We start from the raw sequence: 24,333 nt of genomic DNA on the forward strand, positions 1-24,333 counted from the left end.
TCAGTTTCCTGACCAGCAGACCATAGCGTGAACTATAGGCTGCCTTGTGTTACATTTGAAAGGGTTGTCGCTCTGTTGTTCAAAACAATGAGTTGGCTTGAGATTTGTTTCTGTGAGATTTGTTACAAGAAAAGTTTGACAATTTTATATGTCTTCAGCTGGAATGGTACAGGTGTGTACACGAAGATATCTATGTGGTGTTTTTTTTTTTCGATATTGTACAATGTACTTTTGATATTCAATATCGTGCAAAATTGTTCCCTTCTAGTAGGAGTGTATGGAGTTAGTAGATCTTTCAGGTAAGTTGGTCCACTTCCAAGACTGCATTGAAATGTTTGAAGGAGAATTTTGAAGATAATGCGAGAATGAATAGGAAGCCAATGGAGAGATTGCAAAGCTGGAGTAATTGAACCGCGTTTTCTTAACCGGGTGATGAGGGCAGTTTTCTTCGCTACTATTTTCTTTAACCAATGTAGCAGGTTTGGGCTTGGCTTGGTGGTGTTTGCCCCTCACAGGGAAGAACCTGCTCATTGGTTAAAGTTGTAAGTAATAGATCTGAATTATTATTAACTAGTAATTACCCCGCCTGTGCAGCTGCAGGCATTTCCCCATAATTTAAGGCCTCGGCAGTTGCAGGTCAATCTATTTTAAATTGTTGGTAGAGTTATACAATTATTTAACTCTTACCACAAAACCCCGTAGATAGATAGTAGATTGACTCAAGTCCCAATCGTGTGCCAATCTTTTAAAAACTATTGAATTATGCATTCCCCAACCTGTTCGGGACCTCAATAGTTACATTGACGGCGCGCGGCGGGTATGCTTTAGCGACATTTCGCGCGAGAACGGGACTTGAATCAAGTCTACGTAAATTTACCGATGGATCTGCAAGAGGGCGCTATTTCACGCCACAAAATCACAAAATCTAGGGGTTCAGAGGTTGGCCGCCCAACTTCGAAAGATCATCCTTACTTTTCTTTTCTTCGTAAGTATTTACCAAAGTTCGTGTAGGGCCATGATTGTCTTGTGTGAATGCCGAATAAATAATCATAATATTAATAATGATGTGGGCCTGTACACCGTCTCCTTTCTGTATCTCATCTGACCATGGCTGACCGAACGAACCTGTTTAGTTTTACGCTTCTCGCTCGGTATACGGCCCTGACTGAAACGTAAACAGGTTCGTTCTACCATGGTTCTACCTCCATGGTACGACCCATCATCATGACGCTAATTCCCCCCCCCCCCCAAATGGGGACAGAATATTCCCCCTTGTGTGGACAAGGCTAGCTGAATCCTGCTAGCTTGACTGGGCCACCCTTTCCTGATGTTTCCCTGTGCATTTCCTATTCACATTTAAAACATTTGTCCCCCCGGCTCACTGTTGTTGACTGTAACTCAGAACACAGTCGACAATTGGAACCAACATTGAAAGGGGGGCAGGGGGCCCAACGAGATATGGACGGGATTGTAGCCTTGGCCACACAAGTGGGGCTAGGGACCAAACTGCCAAAGAATCTTCAAAGCTCATCTGGACTGAGTGAGTATTACTTTAGTCGTTATAATAACAATAACATTAAATAATAATAAATACTTATTTATACTGCGACAATAGACTGATCCACTAAGCTACGCCCCATTGCTAATTGACCAATCACAACGCAACAAAGGTCTGACATACCTTTGATCATCATCACAACGCCTGGAACAGGATACTGGTTCAGAACATCAAAGTAAACGAGGCCTCCGGTCTGGACAACATCCCTGCCAGAGTTTTGAAAGAGTGCTCAAAATCAATAGCTCCAATACTTCAGAACATTTTTCAGAAGTCTATGGATAGTGGGAGGCTACCTGTGGATTGGTTGAGTGCAAATATTTCACCAATTTTTAAGAAAGGTGATAGGACCAGCCCTTCTAACTATCGCCCAATTTCCTTGACCCAGTTACTTGAACAATTATCATACACAGTCACATAATGAAGCACGTTGATAATCACCACCTGCTTAATGACCTAACCTTCAACATGGTTTCCGGAAAGAGAGATCCTGTGAGACACAATTGGCAGCCTTAACTGAAGATCTCGCTAAGATTCTTGACAAAAGAAGCCAAGCTGACCTCATAATAATGGACTTCAGTAAAGCGTTCAACACGGTTCCCCACAAACGCTTACATCACCTCGGAATCACAAATAGTATCAAAAACTGGATCAATTGTTTTCTAACTATGCGTTATCAAACTGTCGTCATTGATGGAGAAAGATCTTCAAATTCACCTGTCATTTCAGGAGTTCCTCAAGGGATGGTCTTAGGTCCGTGGTTATTCCTCATGTATATTAAGGACCTCCAAGACTCAGTAAGCTCTCAGGTACGTCTATTTGCAGATGATTGCATCTTGTACAGAGAAATAACATCAAATAATGACTGTGTCACTTTACAACAAGACATCAACTCGCTGTGTGAACGGGAGAAAACCTGGCAAATGAGCTTCAATGCTTCAAAATGTTTTAAAATGCATGACTCATAAAAAGAAACCAGCTACTCATCAATACTTAATGGGAGATGCCACTTTACAGGAAGTATTTCAACAAAAATACTTAGGAGTGGAACTGACTAGAGATTTTTCCTGGTCCAACCACATCAGCCAAGTTACATCTGGGGCAAATAAGATGCTTGGCCTCCTTAAGAGAAACTTGAGATGCTGTGATGAAAAGACCAAAGCCACTGCATACAACTCCCAATCGTAGGCCAATGACGGAGGTTAATCTGCAAGAGGGCGCTATATATATTTCAGGCAATAATGTGTTGGCTATCAGGTAGACTAAAAGCCTTGATCACAGACTTGAAACCAAGTCTAGATGAAGAAAGATCCTTCATCCATTATGAGGACATTAGTAGCACAACCGCAGATGTCAACACTTTCTTTTTATTATCACTATCACTTATCAGATACCAGGCTGGGTCTATAGTGCCCATCCCCTTTTTGTCACTGTCCAAGGATCATTGTTGCCAAGGAAACACGTAAAGTGGATTGGCACTTTTTACACTCGATTCAAACCCTTATCCGTACATTTAAAGTCAGGTTGGTTATACTGGTGTCTTGCCTCGCCTTCAACCTCTGTGACCCCAGTTTGAATCCCTCAGGGGCACTATTGGGTTTTTAGTCCCTACTTCTTGACTGAGTGGGTTTTCTCTTGGGTTTTCCTCCCTCCCACATCTAAAACTAAAATTTCTACATCATCTTCTTTTCTCATATTCGGCTCTTAATAGAGCTTTGCGAATATTTATCCAGATCCAGATCCAAAATCACCTTTCCCCACAATCCTCCCCATCTTTTTAGTTTCCCAAACTGATTTGCATCACTGCTCAATCCCTTTGCCAGATTAGGATGACGTGTACTGTGCACTTTCATGTTGAGACGACAGCATTAACTGAGGACAAGATAGTATGCCTGACGGGTGATGCATCAGAGCTCGGACAATGGTCAGTCTCTCAGGTCATCCGTATGTCCAGTCATGATGGAGCAGTCAAGCAGGGCAGGTGAGTTAGAAAAAAGGTTGAAACATCATTTCTCAGTTTAGTTGTGATAATCGTAACCCTCCATCCTCCTGATGGCGGAGCGATTAACACAACTTAGTCTTTTCTCTTTTCATAGCCAGCAACCTTAGTGATACTTCCGTGTTCAAACCTGAAACCACTATTTTCACTGGCTATACATTAGTAACAAACACAATATTTGGTATGGTGTTCGCCTATAATCACCATACATGTAGAAGTGACATAACCAAACATGGGATGAGAGAAAAATCAAATAATTCTCATTGGGATTTGAACCCAAGACCCCTGACAGATGCTCTACCAACTGAGCTTGAGGCACAGCAGTATACTCCCATACTTGTTGGTTTTAAAAAATCGCTTGGCATGTTTGATTAGATAACATTTCTATGAAGAATATGAGCTATTAAACCCTCGTGACGTGGTTATAAAACCAATGCACCACAACAAAATGTTTGCATTAAAAGCAATTAAGACCAACTGAACTTGTGAGTCGACCAAATCTTGTGTGGACTGCCCATTGTCAATAGCTGACCATCTTATTTTGTATTTTTATTTGGTATTATTACTCAAATGACAACACAAGACCATCATACATGTACTTGTCATATCATGAGTTCACTGCGCGCCGCTAAAAATAACTTGCAACAGGCCTGAGGTGACCATGAGGTCCTGGTCGGTGCTGGGCGGGCCTTGCCCATGACTAATAATTTTTGCCCAGCACTCTAAGCAAAACACATTGTGCCTCACAGCACATATTTCCCAGATAATAAATCAAAACATTGTCCACTATGCATTGATCTGAGACACAGCTGATAACAAAAAGAAAGAACACAGTTTGTAAACCAGGCATCATGCCTGAAGCTTACACTTCAGCATTGATGGCCCTATAATTAAACATAAATAATTTTGTTGATTCTGCTCACCCTTGGTGGACTTAAAAAAATGGATTTATAAAACCACCACTAAAATTGGTCTAGCTACAACCCTGGCGTAGACCCAGAGAATGCACCCCCATTACAATCTGAGTATGAGACGGCACAGACTACAGTCTTTGCATAATGACATGATTAATGATCATGATGACATGCTGAATAAACTTCCTCAAATTGTGTATTAAATCTCTCAGATTTTCTTTTCTCAACCTTAATTTTTTTTTTTTCATCTTCAGGTGGTCCATTGTGGTGACCTTGCCGAGAGACAGAGAAGTAAAGTATCGCTATGCCATCTGTAGTTTCCATGGTAACTCGGATGCAGTCAGAGTACTTCAATGGGAGTCGGCCAGAATCCCACGCACCCTGCTTACACAAGGTTAATTGGCCCTTATGCTTTGGTCTGGTAAGGGTAAGGCAGTTTTTCCTTCGTGAGGGCTCTATGAGGAAAAATTAACATTTTGTTTTTTAACATTTCGATGGGCACCGAGGCAATGACCAGGGGCATTAAGGCTTTGCTTCCTCTGTGAAATATTATCTGTTGTTCAATAAAATAAAAAACAATCCATGTAGCCATGCCCTGCCCCATATTGTATGGACTAATTACAAGTAGAGAGCACATAGCCAGGATGATAACACAACATTCTCCGTCAACATGTGGGTTACCGTGGCCGAGCGAATAAGAGCATCGGACTCAACTTGTGGTGGTTAAAGGCAGTGGACACTAATTGGTAATTACTCAAAATAATTGTTATCGTAAAACATTTCTTGATTACGAGTAATGGGGAAAAGTTGATAGTGTAAAACATTGTGAGAAACAGCTCCCTCTGAAGTGAGGTAGTTTTTGAGAAAGAAGTAATTTTCCACAAATTTGATTTCGAGACCTCAGATTTAGAATTTGAGGTCTTGATATCAAGCATCTGACAGCACACAGCTTTGTGTGACCATGGTGCGACAAGGTTTTTTTTCTTTCATTATTATCTCGCAACTTCATCGACCAATTGAGCTCAAATTTTCACAGGTTTGTTATTTTGTGCAAATGTTGAGATACATGTACACCAACTGTGAAGACTAGCCTTTGACAATTACCAATAGTGTCCAGGGTCTTTAAGTCATCGGGATGTGGGTTTGAATTCTGGTATCCTGGTATCGGTGAGGATAGAGGTTTATGTGAATGATTAGCTTGGAGGGCTGGAACTCGCGTTACCAAGCAAGTTTTTATCCTAGAACAATTATTTTGAGTATTTACCAATAGTGTCCAGTGCCTTTAAACTGTCTTTATTTTTTTGTCTGACAGGTGACAAAATGACAGTTGATGATGGCAAGTTTGGGACCATTGGTAAGTATTAATAATAATAATAATAATAATAACAGTATTTATAAAGCGCCAAATTGCCAAAGGATACAATTCTCTGGTTGCACATTTTGTTTGTGAAAAAAATCAATCAACCAATCCATTTCCCCGCGTGCGCTCGGTAGATAGATAGCAATTGGCACGTGATGTTGAATTGACCAGTGAGACTTTGACACAGTTGTGAATGGGAGACTATAAGTTATTAATATGTATGAGGTAGGCCCTATAGTAATCTGCAATCTTTCCAATTTCAGATGGAGTAAGTAAGATTGAGCGAGGCTGGCTAACAACCCATTCGGAATATCGCCTGATGGTTGACTCCGATCCCTTCACTCCTGCAGCTGGGTGTGGTGTGTCTGCATACAGTATTCATATCTCAGCCTCATCTCAGGATGACATTGGGTCTGGGCAACAGACAGGGGCTGGAAAGACGTCTCCATCAAAGAGAATGAAGACATGTTGTAAAACAGAACCAGTGCTAATCAGAGTGAGTTTATAATAATTCAGGAGTTTTTGAAGAGTAAATGTATATATTCCTCATGAGTTCAGGGTTCTCACAAGCAAAAGTGTCGTGTCTGAGCGGTTAAGAGCACCGAATTCAAATTCTGGTCTTTCTGATCAGCAGAGTGTTGGTCATGGGATCCCCCAGAATCCATTATTTTTGGACCCCCCTCAGATAAATATTAAGCTCATTATGGCTAAAACAAAAGAAATGTTGCCCGAGCAATAACTCGAAAAGGACTTGGCGTATCAACTCCACACTTGGTTTGTGGATTAGTCATGGGATTCCCCATGGGATCCCCCAGAAGCCTTTTGTTTTCGGACCCCCTCATCAGGTAAATATTAAGGTCATTATGTCTTAAACAATAACTCGAAAAGGACTTGGTGTAGCAACTCCAATCTCAGCATGGCATTTGTGTTGTCAACACACCATTCTTGTTTACTATTTCTTTTACGAATAAATTTTCAATCGTTCCAAAGGTTTTGAATTCTGAGGAGCACCAGCCACATGAACAGCAGCCTGGAGGTCGACTAATCAACTCTGATGATTATTCTATCTACTCCGTACAAAGCATGAAACCAGGATCAGTAGTAAGTAACATATCCCTTCAGCAATTGATATTCACTTTCCTACAAAGACAATTAAACTCCTCCAAAGGGACATCTATTACACCTGCTGTTAAAGGAACACGTTGCCTTGGATCGGACGAGTTGGTCAAAACAAAAGCGTTTGTAACCGTTTTTTATAAAATGCATATGGTTGGAAAGATGTTTTAAAAGTAGAATACAATGATCCACACAAGTTTGCCTCGAAATTGCGTGGTTTTCCTTCTACTGTGCGAACTAACATGGTCGGCCATTTATGGGAGTCAAAATTTTGACCCCCATAAATGGCCGACGTGTTAGTCGACAAGGTAAAAGGAAAACCACGCAAGTTCGAGGCATGTTTGTGTGGATCATTGTATTCTACTTTTACAACATCTTTCTACCCATATGCATTTTATAAAAAACGGTTACAAACGCTTTTCAAAGACCAACTCGACCGATCCAAGGCAACGTGTTCCTTTAAGTCTCTAATCGCCAGACAACAAAAGGCATTCTGTTATGAGGGAAAATTGCTTCAGTGTCGTTTCTACAAAACCCTTGTTGCCAGATCTGTTTCTCAGGCTAAACACTTCTTTTATTTGGATAGAATCCGGTTTTTCAAGGCAACTGAACCAGCAAAATAGCATCGCGGTATTTAGTTATTAGCTAGTCGTCTAAAAGCTCAACCAGCTCTTAGTGTCCCTGATGTTCTACCCTCAGACTATGTTACTATTGCAGATAAGATAAATCAACACTTTGCACCAACGTTCCTTCCAGCGGACCCTCCACCCTAAATTCAAGAATGGGAAATGTATTGTGAACTGTGAAAAATCAATCTTTGTAAGTCCACTAGTCCAGACAACATTCCCAATGAGATCATCATAGAATTTGCATGTGAACTGAGTTTGCCTATGACTGATATTTTCAATTCTTCCCTTAGAGATGGAGTTGTTCCACAGATTTGGAAAGATGCTATTGTAGCCCCTGTTCCAAAGGAGCAACCTGCCATAATTGACAGACTCAGACCAATATCCATTACCTCCCAGCTAGCTAAAATTGCTGTAGGGTTCATTTGAAAATAGTTGTTGGCTGATATATATATATATCTGAAATAGAAACTTTGATTGGCTGTTATTTTCCCGCTTCTTTCTGGATCCTTTCCTTAATCCCTTTCCCCCTCTCTTTTTCTATAAATGGATATGTATTTGTGTGTACTTGTTTTATGCCTCTGAAGAAGGTCCGGATTGGATCGAAAGCTAAGGCCATCTACCCTATTCATTATATATATATATTTTGTATACAAGTCGCCAGACACACAAGGCCTGATATGAAGGCCACTTCAAGGTTTGGGCTACAATTATTTTTGTCCAGAGGTTGTTGCCACCTACTCCTAGGGCTGAAACAGGGTTGCCCCTTTTACAGTCCATCTGGATGTAGGCTTGGGTATCATCAATCCGTAGCCTGGCCGGTAGAGCAGAAAACACTACCTCCCCAATTTTACGTAGCAAGTATCACGACCGGGATTCGAACCCACACTCTGCTGATCAAACACCAGAATCCGGTGCTCTTAACCGCTCGGTGACAACATTGGTGACTACCCTATCGTAGAATAAGGACGTACCCTGGTGTTCCTGGCTCATAGCAGGCATAGTTGTGTACAGGTTTCATTAGGCTTCAAAGCTGCAGTGATTATTTATTTACTGGTAGAATGCATGGTGGCTGGATGTAACAAACGCTTATTTGTTATATATTTTTAATTGTTAAACGTGCCTAGGAGTATGTTCAATGGATGGACACTATCAAATGTTCATTATTGTTGTTATCATATGTGTATTATTATTATTATATTAAAGGAACACGTTGCCTTGGATCGGACGAGTTGGTCTATAAAAACCGTCTGTAACCCTTTTTTATAAAATGCACATGGTTGGAAAGAGGTTTTAAAAGTAGAATACAACGATCCAGACAAGTTTGTCTCAAAATTGCATGGTTTTCGTTTTACTGTGCGAACTAACACGGTCGCCCATTTATGGGAGTCAAAAATTTGACTTCCATAATTAATGGCCGACCGTGTTAGTCGACGAGGTAAAAGGAAAACCGTGCAATTTAGAGGCATGTTTGTGTGGATCATTGCATTCTACTTATACAACATCTTTCTACCCATGTGCATTTTATAAAAACGGTTACAAACGCTTTTCAGATACCAACTCGACCGATCCAAGGCAACGTGTTCCTTTAACAGCTTCGATTTTTTAATAATTTTTTACTTTCCCTGGTGTAAATAGGTGTTCACAATTGATCTCTATTCATGTGACAATGAGTCGAACGGTCCAACTTTACTCGGAAAGAGTTGGCTTCTTGGAAGTAACGTCAAGAGTGATGCAACTGAAGACCAAGTTCTGCCTGTTCTCCTTGGTACACAGATTGTAGGAGTGCTCTCAGGTATGATAAGAATAATAATAACTAGTTTTTATGTTGCGCTTTTCACACCCGAAGGGTGTTCTAAAGCGCTCCCACATTATTACCCCTGGTCACTGGGCCTTAAACATTCCTTAAACCATCTCAGCTCCCTGGATGGGGTGTATACAGCCTGTGCAACAAATATGCGCTAACCCGCTGAATCAATCACAAGAACCATGTCTGCCCCCACAGGTACCCAATTACCCCTGGGTGGAGAGAAGCAATTATAGTTAATGTGTCTTGCTCAGCGACACAAGTGTCACGACCGGGACTCAAACCGACACTCTGCTGAACAGAACTCACCAGAGCAAATCTAGATAGTGTCATGTGTTATTCTTAAAAGTAAAATACTATTTCAATTTCCATTTATTCTAAAACCATCTACGATTCATTAAAAAGAAATAAAAAAAACCCGTTTATTTTGTGAATATCCTTTTTGATCTTTCCTGCCGTTCTTTCCCCAGTGCGTTCCATAGTAATTCACCCTCTGTCCCCATCATCCCTGTGTAACATGGAGGTGTCTTACTCTACCCACTGGAAATGGAACAGAGCCACCTTAGAAATTAAAAATCTGCTGCATTCATGAATATCCTTTTTTGATCTTCCCTGCCCTTCTTTCCCCAGTGCGTTCAATAGTAATTCACCCTCTGTCCCCATCATCCCTGTGTAACATGGAGGTGTCTTACTCTACCCACTGGAAATGGAACAGAGCCACCTTGGACGGAAGTCATCGTGGTTTTGGAAGGTCACACCGAGACAGCTCACTTCTTCAAGAGTAAGACAAAACAGATTTGATTCATTCTGATTAAAATTTTCTTAAATAAAATTAATGATTATTTATTAAAGGCACTGGACACCTTTGGTAATTGTCAAAGACCAGTCTTCTCACTTGGTGTATCAAAACATATGCATAAAATAACAAACCTGTAAAAATTTGAACTCAATTGGTCGTCGAAGTTGTGAGATAATAATGAAAGAAAAAAACACCTTTGTCATACGAAGTTGTGTGCTTTCAGATGCTTGATTTCGTGACCTCAAAATCTAATTCTAAGGTTTTCAAATCAAATTCGCGGAAAATTACTTCTTTCTCAAAAACTATGTTACTTCAGAGGGAGCTGTTTATCACAATAAGAGTAGTTACCAATAGTGTCCACTGCCTTTAAATACAATTAAGGATGATTTACTAATGGTTTTTACTTTGATGGGGAATTTCTGCATATTTGACGGTTTGAAATGTTACTTTTAAAATCACTTCATGTTGTTCCGAAAAAAAAGAGTGCCTGCCCTCTGTGCTGTATTATTTTTTCGGAGCATTTTGGTGTTTCAAGAGTGATCATTTTCTTTTCCAAATATCATTGTCACTATAAAACCCTGACTAGACGAAGATAACATAACAATGTTTATGTAAAAAGCGCCAGGATTTTATTGTTCTCTTGTTTGAAAATATGAGTGCGTTCAGCATGAATCGCAAAACCTCATCCATAAAGCAAACAAAATAAATTAAATTATTGAAACTGAAATATGCATAACTTGTTTAAAGGCAGTGGACACTATTGGTAATTACTCAAAATAATTATTAGCATAAAACCTTTATGGGTAAAAAAAGTAATGGGGAGCTGTTGATAGTATAAAACACTGTGAGAAATGGCTCCCCCTGAAGTAACATAGTTTTCGAGAAAGAAGTAATTTTCTACGAATTTGATTTCGAGACCTCAAGTTCAGAATTTGAGGTCTCCAAATCAAGCATCTGAAAGCACACAACTTCGTGTGACAAGGGTTTTTTTTTTCTTGATTATTATCTCGCAACTTCAACGACCGATTGAACTCAAGTTTTCACAGGTTTGTTATTTTATGTACATGTTGAGATACACCAAGTGAGAAGACTGGTCTTTGACAGTTACCAATAGTGTCCAGTGTCTTTGATATCTCCCTGTTCATTTGTAACCCAAGATTTTAATTTCTCTTTTCAGTATTCCTGTTTACTCTCATGTTCCTGAGAACACTATTAGGGCTTTCCAGAAGGGTGCACTCCACGTAAGATAAAACATTTTCTTTCTTCCAAACTAAACTTAACAGCAATGTTTTTATCCATGTATTTTCATTTTGGTTTTACCATTCATGGATGTGTAATAAGTCATGCTTGCCAAGTCTTTGTGGAGACAAAAATCTAAAAGAACCCAGTGCACTTATCGAAGGAAAAGAGAAGGGGTTTGCCCCGGTGTTCCTGGCTGTGGCTGCTGAATGCGCTGTAGCATCTTGTAAACCCTTATAAGGTGCTACATAATTGAGTCCGAGTCAAAATTCAATAATCTATCTTTCTGTAAAACTGATACACTAAGCGCCTTGAGTACATTGTTGGTAGATACATGCGCTATATGTATAAGACTTCGATATTATTATTATTATTGTTGTTATTATTATTACAAAATTTGTTTGTTATTGCAATTGCATTTGATTTTGATGTTAAACCTTCCTCTCATCAGAATTCTTCGTCTTCCTCTGTCATGATTCTCTTTTCTTCCAGGGTGCTGATTTTGTGGAGTTTGACGTCAACGTAACCAAGGATCATGTTCCGATTGTCTATCATGACTGTGAAGCTAAACTGACTACAAAAGATGTAAGTATCGTCCACAATTTCAAATGTTTTCTCTTCTATGCTTGACCAATTTTTTGTTTTGTTTTTCATATTCCAGTGGGTTCGAAGGGTCATGGCTCTTAAGCCCGTTTCATACTTCCTTTGAATGCGAATGCGATACGAATGTTGACGTCACAAATTCGCAACAAATAATTTGCAGCAGTTGAGTTGTGCTCAACTCCCTCTTGTGAATGTTGCAGCAAAAACAGAGTTGTGACGTCAAATTCACGTCAAATTCGCATCGCATTCGCATCAGCAGGAGGTATGACCCAGGCTTTACTCTCTTTTACCTGCCTCCTCAAGGCTACTTTTATGTATTTTAGTTATTTCGTTACTAAATTATTTAAACATATTGTGACTTCATGGTTCGACGATTGTTCGATGATTGTGACGTACTTTATATGACACAGCAGTACAAGTTAAGTTTAGAGGCAAATTTTACAAACTCCACTAATATCACCTGGAATAGGAAATGTAAAGCAAAATAAGTTGTCTCATTTTCATTTCCTTTCTCTTTCCATTCATGACCTTTTTCCATTTCTCATCCCCTTTTCTGTTCCGTTCTCTTTTACATTTCATTGCACATATTTATTTAATTACTTTTCTATGACATACTTGTCTTTGTGACACCTTTTCTCTGGACACCTTTGGTTGCCGAAGACCAGTCTTCTCACTTGGTGTGTCCCAGCATACACGTAAAATATCAAATCTGTGACTCAATTGGTCATCAAAGTTGCAAGACAAAAACACCTTTGTTGCACAAGTTTGTGTGCTTTCAGATGCCTGGCCTTATATAGATGCCTGAAAAAGGCTTAGGCCAAGTCTTTGAGTGAGAAATTACCTCTTTCTCAAAAACTACGTTACTTCAGAGGGAGTCGTTTCTCACAATGTTAATAATAATAATAATAATAATAATAAATAATAATGAAAGCATTTATATAGCGCCCCACAAAGAACCGAGCGCTTTACAATATACAAAGAAACAAACAATGCAAAGACAAATATACAAACAAAAACAGTACAAGCAAAAACAAAAAATGGCCAGATTAAACAAATAAATGGGTTTTGAGCATATTTTTGAACCAAGTGTGTTGGCTTCCCGGATGTTAAGGGGAAGGGAATTCCAGAGCCGGGAAGCAGCGGCTTGAAAGGCATGATCTCCTGTGTGCGATTTAGTTTTACTGATGTGAAGAAGTGTTTTGTCGTACGATGAGTGGGTGGCATAGGCGGATGATTTGAAAGAAATGAGTTCTTGAAGATGCTGTAGAGTGAATACATTTGAAAACAATGACGAGAAGTTTGAAATACTATTTGTTCTATACTATCAGCAGCTCCCCATTGCTAGTTACCAATTAAGATTTTAGGCTAGCATTTATTTTTAAGTAATTACCAATAGTGTCCAGTGCCTTAAATCATGTTAGTTTATTGTTTTGTTATTATTGCTCAGACATCAAAAGACAGTTCAGCGCCACTTAAGTTGCCATTTTGGGCGATGACACTGGATCAACTCAGGTCACTTCGGGTAAGTAACATGTACATTCATGTTGAATAAAACCGTGAACTTCATTGTTATTATCACTTTTAAATTTTGCTTTTTTTTCAAGATCAGATTTGCTTGAACCACCACTAAACCCTTCAGACATTTCTTTTGACTATAACAAAATATTAATTATGGTTTTATCCATATACACCGATGTGTGTTAGCGCTGTATACTTTGGCATAAAGGTAGTGCCATAGACTGATTTTGTCAGTCAAAGTTACGCTGATTTAAAGACGAAATTCTCAAGAAAGATACAATCAAATTTATTTGTGAAAGTTTCAGCTGAACATAGTGTCTACCTGCTGAGAAGACAGCTTCAAAAAAAGGTCATGATATTTCACAAGAATGTTAAATCCATCATTGTTTACTGAGATCACAGCGGATACTAACTGCATCTCTGGCTGCAGCATTAACAAACAGACAGACACCAACCCTCAGAAATCTGAGAAACGATTCATACATGAACTATTTCCCAGATTCAAATGCTTTTGGGTGGTAGTAGTAAGCCATTAGCAGACTGACTCAAGTTTAGTGTTTACTTCCCACAATGCATAGTATCACTTTATAACATGGCTGTCCGCATGTAACAGTCGATTCTCATAATCTGGAATAAAGCTCGCCTTATAACCTCGAACATACAAAGTTGTATCATCTTAAATGGTGTCAGAAGTGGGATCAAATTATTTGACATCACAGTTCAAAAGAATCAAACAAAACATGCTGATGGATTTTGTTTAGGAGTAAAGCACTATTTGAACACTGATATAACTCTTCTTTTTTTCTTTTTGCAGAAAGGTTATCCTTTTGTGGTTGATGAGGTGTCACCGTATCATTCCAAACAGGGTAAGAATTACACATTGTTTCTGCTTCTGCTTAAAGGCAGAGGACACAATTGGTAATCACTCAAAGTAATTGTTAGCATAAAAACTTACTTGTTAACGAGGAATGGGGAGCTGTTACGGCTCCCGTAGTTTTTGAGAAAGAAGTAATTTGTCACAAATATGATTTCGAGATCTCAGAATTAGATTTTGAGGTCTTGAAATCAAACATCGAAAGGCACACAACTTGTGCGATAAGGTTTTTTGTCTTCCATTATTCTCCCGCAACTTCAACGACCAACTGAGCTCAAATTTTCACAGGTTTGTTTTATGCATAGGCCTATGTTGAGATACACCAAGTGAAAAACTGGTCTTTGACAATCACCAATATTGCCCAGTGTCTTTAAATACTGCGAAAACACCCGTATAGTCACGCAGGTGTAGTGTTGGCAGCGTTGAAAGAAAATTAGTTAGCTTGTGAATGGGTGGGCACGGGTTTGGATGTCCTTTATATTAAGTTTAGCCAGGCTAGCTTTGAACTTGTCGAGGGTCTTGGCTTCCTTTAGTTTATGCGGGTAAAAAGTTCCACTCCGGAATTGTTCGTGGTATGAGAGAGAATTTGTAGCAGTCCTTGTATGAAATGAGATAAAAGATGTGTTTTGAGAGCAGCTACATGTGGATCTAGTTGAGGGTTTGGGTAGTTGTTTGCTCTCGAAAGCAAAGATGTTTCTTGTTGCTTTGTACTACCACGTAAGTCTGTTGGGGGTCCTGCATGCGTTCTTCTAGGGTTGGCCAGTCTAGTTTAGAATTTAATTGAATTCTTTGCAAACAACTCATCCATAAACTGCAGATTGTTGATCTTACATCAATTTATCTATTTATAATAATAATAACCCGTTTTTTATATAGCGCTTTTCACACCCGGAGGGCGTCCCAAAGCGCTTCACATTATTACCCCTGGTCACTGGGCCTTAATTCACTCCTTAAACCATCTCAGCTCCCTGGTAGGGAGTATGCAGCCTGTGCAACATTAATATGCGCTACTCGGCTAAATCAACCACAAGAACCATCTCTGCCCTCACAGGTACCCATTTACCCCTGGGTGGAGAGAAGCAATTATAGTTAAGTGTCTTGCTCAGAGACACAAGTGTCACGACCGGGATTCGAACCCACACTCTGCTGAACAGAAGCATCAGAGCTTGAATTCGGTGCTCTTATCCGCTCGGCCACGACACCCCGATATCCCATTTACACAATATGTACTACCATTGCTTAAAGATGTCTGTACTTCAAGAAGTAACTATAAATACTAAATAGTAAACTTGCGGTACACCTATGTGTAATATCTCTTTTACACGTTGAGACCACACTAGCTCTTTTCAGAGCCACTCTCTAAAAAGAGATATTATACATTGTTGTACCCGCAAGTTTACTATTTAGTATTTCTAGTTACTTCTTATTCTTCACATCATGCAAAACTTCAAACACCATTTATTTTTAGACTTTGTTTTTATTTTAAAGGCGAGTCTCCTAGTTTGAGTGAAGCTGATTGGCCAGAAGAGATTAGACCATTCCCAGAATTGCAACAGGTAGGCTGGGGTAACGAAACTAGTTGGAAAGCGGTTTTATCAAATTATTTATTTTTTACTTATGCTCAGACTTTATGAAGTACAACAAAGCAAGTTTTTTAATTTCTGTCACAGTCTAAACGCTGTTTTTATTTAAAGTGCAGGCTACCCTTTGGCAAACCATAGAGAAAGTAAAACTGACCACATCCAAAACGAAATATACAGTGTAGCCAAACTGGCAGCACAAACATGTAATTTTAATATAACTGAATGATTATCAGTACAAGCAAGATGGTGTAATAACACTGTTTAAACAGTGACGACTTCGATCATCGGCCTCCTGTTCACCACAGTTTGTTGAGCCTAGAACCCATTGTGTCTCTTTTGCCGATAGATCATTTTCTGTATACGGACCCAGAATCGGGAACAAACTTCCACAATACATCATAGATACCACCTCACTGCTTACATTCAAGACACTCCTGAAAGCTCACCTGTTTCAGGAGGTGTATCATCAATAACATTTCTACTGTTTGTGCGCATACATCAGCGCCTCAGAGCAAACTTTTGATTTTGGCGCTTTATAAATTTCTTTTGATTGAATTATACCAAGTACAGTTGCGTTTCCACCAATGAAAACAATCAGTCTGGAATACAGCCTCCTGAAACTCTTGAGTGTTATAAGCCATTTTGAGATAATGCGGACACAATACTAGATGCACATTTTACAAGCCGGGTGGAGTACTTTACTAACAGCTGAAGCGCAAGGCCTGCAGTCAGTTACAAAAGAAGTGCATGTTTAAAATTGAAATTGAAATTCAAATTGTCTTCTGTATTTAATTGGAGGGATGTTGTTATGTGTTTGTCTTACAGGTGCTCCATGCATTACCAATTCACTGTGGAGCCAATATTGAAGTCAAGTTCCCAATGACCATGGTAAGAAGACAAATCAAAAGTGATACCATGGAGGGATGTGATTTCACCATTTTAAACGGAATTTCGTTTTTGTAATTTGCCATTAAAAAAAAGAAATTCTGGTTTTTTTTCTATCCCCCCCCCCCACCAAAAAGTTTATTTTTAAATTTTAATATGGAGATATAAATATATATTAACGCCCCAACTGGCAGAGTAGGGCTTTTAAAACCAAAGACAAATGTTAAAGGTAGTGGACACTATTGGTAATTACTCAAAATAATTATTAGCATAAAACCTTTCTTGGTAACGAGTAATAGGGAGAGGTTGATGGTATAAAACATTGTGAGAAACGGCTCCCTCTGAAGTGACATAGTTTTTGAGAAAGAAGTATTTTTCCACGAATTTGATTTCGAGACCTCAAGTTTAGAATTTGAGGTCATGAAATCAACCATCTAAAAGCACACAACTTCGTGTGACAAGGGTGTTTTTTCTTTCATTATTATCTCGCAACTTCGACGACCGATTGAGCTCAAATTTTCACGGGTTTGTTATTATGTATATGTTGAGATACACCAAGTGAGAAGACTGGTCTTTGACAATTACCAAAAGTGTACAGTGCCTTTAATTATTTGGCCTCACTTACAAGCTTGCATGCCTACACGCTTTGCGCTCGGAGTTCAGTTTTGTTTTTTTCTCAACAGCCTGTCGCATCCCTGACCCTGGCAGGTACTATTAAAGCCGTTGGACACTTTCGGTAAACAGTATTGTCCAAGGCCCAAACTTTGTGTCTCACAACTTGTATATAAAATAACAAACCTGTGAAAATTTCGGTCAATCGGTCATCGGAGTCAGGAGAAAATAACGGGAAAACCCACCCTTGTTTCCGCACGTTCGCCGTGTCATGACATGTGTTTAAAATAAATCCGTAATTCTCGATATCGAGATTTGATATTGTTTTAATGTTTTCTCAAAAAGTAAAGCATTCCATGGAATAATATTTCAAGAGCCTCTTTCACCATTACCTTCTGTAAACCCTGTAAATTATTTGTAAATCTGTGAACTTTTTTTTTTTTTTTTTTTCGGTTCCGAAAGTGTCCAATGGCTTTAAGATCAGTTTAATAAATATGCAGGGGAAATAATTTTGATAAAGTCTTCTTTTTCCAATCCTTTTAATTTCACAGGAGGATGAGGCCAAAGAAAGTGATTTCCCACCTCCAGATAGAAATACAATTGTTGATACTATTCTTAATATTGTACTGAGACACGGTGGGGCCAGAAGGATTGTCTTCTCAGCATTTGATCCTGAAATCTGCACTATGTAAGTATACATGTACACCACTTCATGGCTAGAATAAAAAACATATTTCTGTGTTTCTGTCCGTGAACTTTTTTTGTACAGTGTAAACAATATTCACGGGGGGGTTGAACAAAATTAAATAGAGTGGGATTTGAACCAAAGACCTCCGGTTTAGCATGCCAGCGCTCTCCCACTTGAACTCTAGCCCTGTGTTTGCGGTCTCCCTATTTTGTCAGTATCTTTGTTTGGGGGCTGGGTCTGGTAGCCAGTCAGAAGCCATACAACCGTTAGTTGCCGCGTAGCCAGGGATCACACCCAAGTTGACTGTAGAACCCGCTCTAGGAAATTTGTCTTTATTCAACTCCAAATGATTTAAAGACAATGGACACTATTGGTAATTGTCAAAATCAAGTCTTCTCACTTAGTGTATCTCAACATATGCATTAAATAACAAACCTGTGAAAATTTGAGCTCGATTGGTCATCGGAGTTGCGAGATAACTATGTAAGAAAAAAACACCCTTGTCACACAAAGTTGTGTGCTTTCAGATGCTTGATTTCGATACCTCAAATTCTAAACTTGAGGTCTCAAAATCAAATTCGTGGAAAATTACTTCTTTCTCGAAAACTACGTCACTTCAGAAGGAGATGTTTCTCACATTGTTTTATACTATCAACCTCTCCCCATTACTTGTTACCAAGTGAGGTTTTATGCCGATAATTATTTTGAGTAATTACCAATAGTGTCCACTGCCTTTAAACAATTACCCATTCACTTTCCCCCTGTGGCTTATTACTTGATGTTCAAATTAATATTCTTGTGAACTTGCATTTTTTCTGGATTGGTATCAGGTTACGTCTGAAGCAGAACAAGTACCCAGTGCATTATCTGAACTATGGCAGAACGGACAAATACTTGTGCTACAAAGACCCTCGGAGTAACACTGTGACCAACGCAATGTGGTTTGCTCTCTCTGAAGAGATGGCTGTAAGTACAGCAGCGTAATATATAGAGTTTCTGAATTTATAGGGACCAGTGATTTATAATTTCAGGCCTGGAATTTTCACTTTTCAAAGAACAACTTCCATTGGAAAATCTTGTAACCCTTTGCACTATGTGTAGCGCATTTACAGGCCCTTATCTGCTATTTTAAAATCACAGTGTCAGAATGGAATGCGCCGTTATTTTGACTGCGTGAGGGCGCTCTCAAACATATTTGGATCACTTCTTGGGGGGTATATTCATTCATACCCAAAACAGTTATATTAAAGACTGGAACACATTACCACAACAGACATCATATCCATCTTGGACAATAAGACCTTTAAAGGAGCCTGTATAATCCACCTCTAAAGCAACTTGAAACTATGGGGCATCAAAGGCGACAGAACGCCTATTAAAACTGTGCAGGACGAATCTTGTATACCCCCAGAAGTGATAAAAATACTATTGAGAGCTCCTCAATAGATCATCTAGGTCTTTAAAAAGTGATGATTTGTGGTGTGTCATGGCCTAGCGGTTAAGAGCACCGGACTCAAGCTTTGGTGTTCGAGAGTGTGGGTTCGTGAGACATGTGTCCTTAAAGTAACACGTTGCCTTGGATCGGTCGAGTTGGTCTTTAAAAAGCGTTCTGTAACCGTTTGTTATAAAATCGGTATGGTTAAAAAGATGTTGTAAAAGTAGAATACAATAATCTACACAAATATGCCTCGAAATTGCGTGGTTTTCGTTTTACCTCGTCGACAAACACGGTCGGCTATTTATGGGAGTCACAAATTTGACTCCCATGAATGGCCGACCAAGTGAGTTCGCGACGTAAAATAAAAACCGTGCAATTTCGAGGCATATTTGTGTAGATCATTGTATTCTACTTTTACAACATCTTTCTAATCATATACATTTCATAACAAACGGTTTCAAACGCTTTTCATAGAACTACTCGTCCAATCCAAGGCAACGTGTTCCTTTAAGCAAGACACTTAACCCTGATGCTTCGGCCTTTCGGATGGGACGTAAGCCATTGGTCCCGTGTGTTGTTTAACGCACGTAAAAGAACCTAGTGCAGTTATCGTAAAGAGAAGTGGTTCGCCCCAATGTTCGTGGTCTGATCGTCTGATGGTCTGATTACCCCACAGCACCTTGTAAAACATAACATGGTGCTATAAACAGATTAGGTCTCATAATTCAAACATAATCCCACATCTTGCAGGAAATACTGTATGTTACAGCACGAGGAGCGTCACTGAGTGACGGATCCGCTTTATAAGAAGCCATTGATATTACTATTATTCTTATAATTTTAGGGGTTGGTGTGTCACAATGACGATGTTATCCGAGAGCCTTCAATACTCAAAGCAGCCAATGATAAGGGCCTAGTGGTGTTTGTGTGGGGTGAAGACAACAACAGGCCAGACCTTGTGAAGTCACTCAAAGACATGGGTGTACAAGGCATTATACATGACAGGTAGGTTATAATATTAATATTGAAGTCTTATATAACGCAAATATCTACCAAACAAGGTACTCAAGGCACTGAGTACAAACAAATTTACAGAAAGATAGGTTATTACAGTGATGAATTCTGAGACCTAATTATTTAGCACCTTATAAGGGTTTACAAGGTGCTACGGCGCATACAGCAGCCACAGCCAGGAACACTGCAGCGACCCCCTTCTCTTTTTGATAAGTGGACAGGGTTTTACACGCACTACACAACACATGGGACCAACGGCTTTACATCCCATCCGAAGGACAAAGCAATGGTTATAAGTGTCTTGCTTAAGGACACAAGTGTCACGGCTGGGGATAGTGGTTGAGGTATCGCAGGGTGTCGTGTGGCCGAGCAGATAAGAGCATTTGACTCAAGTTCTGGTGGTTAGGTCATCTGGATGTGGGTTCGAATCCTGGTTGTGACACTTGTGTCCTTGAGCAATACACTTAACCATAAGCTTGTCTCCACCCAGGGGTAAAATAGGTACATGTGTACCTGTAGGGCAGATCTGGTTTATGTGAATGATTAGCTTGGAGCGCGGTAACTCGCAGCACCGGCTGTATACTCCCCAGGGGGCTGAGATGGTTTAAGGAATGAATTATATGGCCCACCGACCAGGGGTAATAATGTCAGAAGTGCTTTTATACGCCCTTCTGACTGTGATAAACGCGCTATATAAAAATTGATATTATTATTATTATTATTATTATTATTATTATTATTATTATTATTATTATTATTATTATTATTATTATTATTATTATTATTATTATTATTATTATTATTATTATTATTATTATTATTATTGTTATCGTTATCGTTATCGTTATCGTTATCGTTATCGTTATCGTTATCGTTATCGTTATCGTTATCGTTATCGTTATCGTTATCGTTATCGTTATCGTTATCGTTATCGTTATCGTTATCGTTATCGTTATCGTTATCGTTATCGTTATCGATATCGTTATCGATATCGTTATCGATATCGTTATCGTTATCGTTGTTATCGTTGTTATCGTTGTTATCGTTATCGATATCGTTATCGTTGTTATCGTTGTTATCGTTGTTATCGTTGTTATCGTTGTTATCGTTGTTATCGTTGTTATCATTGTTATCATTGTTGTCATTGTTGTCATTGTTGTCATTGTTGTCATTGTTGTCATTGTTGTCATTGTTGTTATTGTTGTCATTGTTGTTATTGTTATTAGGTAGTCTTGTATTTGAGTCCCAGTCCTCGATATCGAGTCCTTCTAAACTGGAACCCTAGTCATTTGGGTCTAAAAAAAAATGTGCTGTCACTTGAGTCAAGCTTGAGTCTGAGTCATGAGTCACGAGTTTGAAAATGTTACTGCGGTCATGTGTCAGAGTTCCGAGTAGTGGAACAGTGTGAAGTGGCTGTAATTAAAGCATACTAAACAATGAATGAAGTTTCTTCATTTCAGCAATTACCAAGTTGTGTGTCTTGCATAAACTCCTAAGGGAGAAGTCACAACCTCACTCCCAATGTTTTGGATCAAGGGTCATCCCCAAAAGGGTCCCATGTACAATGAGAAAAGCAAATACCCATGTTCGTTGTACTCCAAAGGAAGTTTATCCAGTTCATTTGGATCCAATAATTTCATCCAAAACTTGATTCCTTCATCATATCAACAATTGTCAATGGGGGGGGGGCAGTTTACTAGAAAATCTGTTGATCTTAGAAGTGTGGCTGTGCGCACCCTCAGAATTACCTAAAACATTTAAATTGTTTGGTTTGTCTGCGGCCACCCAGCGTCCCTTATTCTGTTAGCTCACTATTCACTGGGTAGAACTTTTAACTAACAAAGGTAAACGATTTCTGAGATGGATTTGCGCCATTGGTTTTTGATTTTCACTTAAATACAACGTACTTTTTTTAATTTCAGGGTAAGCTTGAATCCTGAAAACAGCCCAAACATCTATCTCCAAGAAAAGGGTGCTCCAAGAAATTAACTGTTGCATAATAACAGTTGAAGAAACAAAACAACATTAAAGGCACTGGACACTTCGTGCTTAGCAGCTCTATGAAATTGGGCCCTGATGTGATGTGGTTGAGTTACTCTCTCCTACTACAGTTTTTTTCAGCAGGGATATATTTATTGAGTTTTAATGTTTAAATTTTTGAGGAATGCTTTGTATTTATTGGTTTTGGGTTTGTGTTTTGTAATTTTTCACTTTTAATGATGCCGAATATTGTTATTAGTTGTTTAAATAACCCTTTTTAAAAACAGGGTTATTGTAACAGGCTTACTGAACGCATAATACGCGCTAATAATTTGTGTACAATGTGTAATATTAAGTCCTGAACCACAATAGAAAATGGTTTGGTCTATTTTTAAATAATTTTTCGCGGAACAAAATTAACTAGAGTGGGAACTTGAACTTGCGACCTCCAGATTATAAAGTACTGGTTCTCTTCCAAATGAGGTATCTAGCCATGTTGACAAACTAGAGAGACCGCCAATGTAGGTCTTATCAAGCCCGGTTCATACTTCCTGTAGATGCGATTGCGATACGAATGTTGACGTCAGAAATTCGCAACGAATATTTCGCAGGGGTTGAGTTGTGGGGGCAGAGTTGTGACCCCAAATTTACTTCAAATTCGCATTGCATTCGCAGGACGCAGTATGATCGGGCATTCGCAGTATGAACCGCGCTTAACTCAGTTGGTAGATAGCTACATGTAGCTGGTACATTGATCTGGAGATCATTGGTTTAAGTCCTGCTCTTGTCAATTTTCCTGCAACGATTTTAATTCTTAATGATTTTATTGAAAGTAAATTTTTATAAAGACTAATTTACGCACAAATAACGATGTAAAATGCACTAAAAATAGCAATATAACGAAAATTGTAATTACTGTATGAATTTTATTATAGTGTATAAAATATATTATTAAAGCAAATGTTTTGTTAGTACTGGTATTTGGCCATTGCAGGTTTGGTCTGCCTCAATACAACTTCCTGCTATGGTGTTAAAAGTTCAGGTTAGTTGAATCAGGAATATGGGGCAGCAATAGTAACAATAACAATGGTAATATTTACAATGGCTTCTTATATATTGCTCAAGTTTGTCACTCAGCAGTGATGCTCATGTGCTTCAAACATTCAGTATTTTTCCTGCAAGGTATTGTGAAGCTACGTTTTTAAAGTATGAGACCTTTTTCTTTTATGGCACAATGGTTTACAGGGTGTTGTGTGGCGCAATTGATATGCAGCCAATCCAACCAGGAACACGGGGAACCCCTTCTCTTTTTGCTAAGTGCACTGGGTTATTTTACATGCATCACACAACACATGAGTCCTACGGAAGGACTCGGCATTATAGGTGGCATGCCATTCAGTATTGGTAGGCAGTTTTTCTTTCAACAGATAATATTTTATTTTCTCGCTATAAATCAAAATGACCAAATAACTACTCAATGCGATGTAACATAAAACAAACAGCGAATGTTTTACATTAGTGCAATGGTGAGACATCATTCTATTGAAAGATTTAATGTTACATTTAATTCTGTATGGCTTTGCCAGAACATTTCTTTATTTTTCAACAATATGCTATAAACATTCAATAAATTTGTATAATATTTAATTTTCTATGGGCGTTGTTGACTAATTTTTCTGTGGTATGGAAAAAAATATTGAATTTAATAAATTTGAACAGAAAA

The 24,333-nt window shown here is 38.9% G+C and overlaps 1 protein-coding gene across 9 annotated transcripts; it reads left to right on the forward strand.

Moving 5' to 3' along the window:
* The first annotated feature begins 110 nt into the window (after positions 1 to 110).
* On the forward strand, positions 111 to 24,262 carry LOC139948324 (glycerophosphocholine phosphodiesterase GPCPD1-like). 9 transcript variants are annotated; one of them, XM_071946441.1, is made up of 20 exons: positions 926 to 985; positions 1,403 to 1,540; positions 2,285 to 2,364; positions 3,379 to 3,536; positions 4,723 to 4,862; positions 5,781 to 5,822; positions 6,092 to 6,324; positions 6,819 to 6,929; positions 9,209 to 9,365; positions 10,008 to 10,158; positions 11,354 to 11,417; positions 11,908 to 12,000; positions 13,466 to 13,540; positions 14,351 to 14,402; positions 15,899 to 15,966; positions 16,819 to 16,881; positions 18,042 to 18,178; positions 19,009 to 19,144; positions 20,461 to 20,621; positions 22,553 to 24,262. In XM_071946441.1, the coding sequence occupies exons 2-20, from the start codon at positions 1,459 to 1,461 to the stop codon at positions 22,617 to 22,619; spliced, it is 2,070 nt and encodes a 689-aa protein (XP_071802542.1). In that variant the 5' UTR covers positions 926 to 985; positions 1,403 to 1,458; the 3' UTR covers positions 22,620 to 24,262. The 9 variants fall into 9 exon arrangements, with proteins under 9 accessions (XP_071802548.1, XP_071802544.1, XP_071802547.1 ...); XM_071946447.1 differs by lacking the exons at positions 926 to 985; positions 1,403 to 1,540; positions 2,285 to 2,364 and adding an exon at positions 111 to 197; XM_071946443.1 differs by lacking the exons at positions 926 to 985; positions 1,403 to 1,540; positions 2,285 to 2,364 and adding an exon at positions 111 to 197 and having other exon boundaries at positions 3,384 to 3,536.
* The last annotated feature ends 71 nt before the right edge of the window (positions 24,263 to 24,333 follow it).

The sequence above is a fragment of the Asterias amurensis genome, chromosome 15 (assembly GCF_032118995.1).
Source record: "Asterias amurensis chromosome 15, ASM3211899v1".
Classification (NCBI taxonomy): Eukaryota; Metazoa; Echinodermata; class Asteroidea; order Forcipulatida; family Asteriidae; genus Asterias; species Asterias amurensis.

Excerpts from the sequence above, each read along its gene's own strand:
- LOC139948324 (XM_071946441.1), top strand. The coding sequence starts at position 1,459 with ATGGACGGGATTGTAGCCTTGGCCACACAAGTGGGGCTAGGGACCAAA. Across the intron at positions 6,325-6,818 it reads CAGAACCAGTGCTAATCAGA|GTTTTGAATTCTGAGGAGCA; the intron begins GTGAGTTTATAA and ends ATCGTTCCAAAG. Across the intron at positions 9,366-10,007 it reads GATTGTAGGAGTGCTCTCAG|TGCGTTCAATAGTAATTCAC; the intron begins GTATGATAAGAA and ends TTCTTTCCCCAG.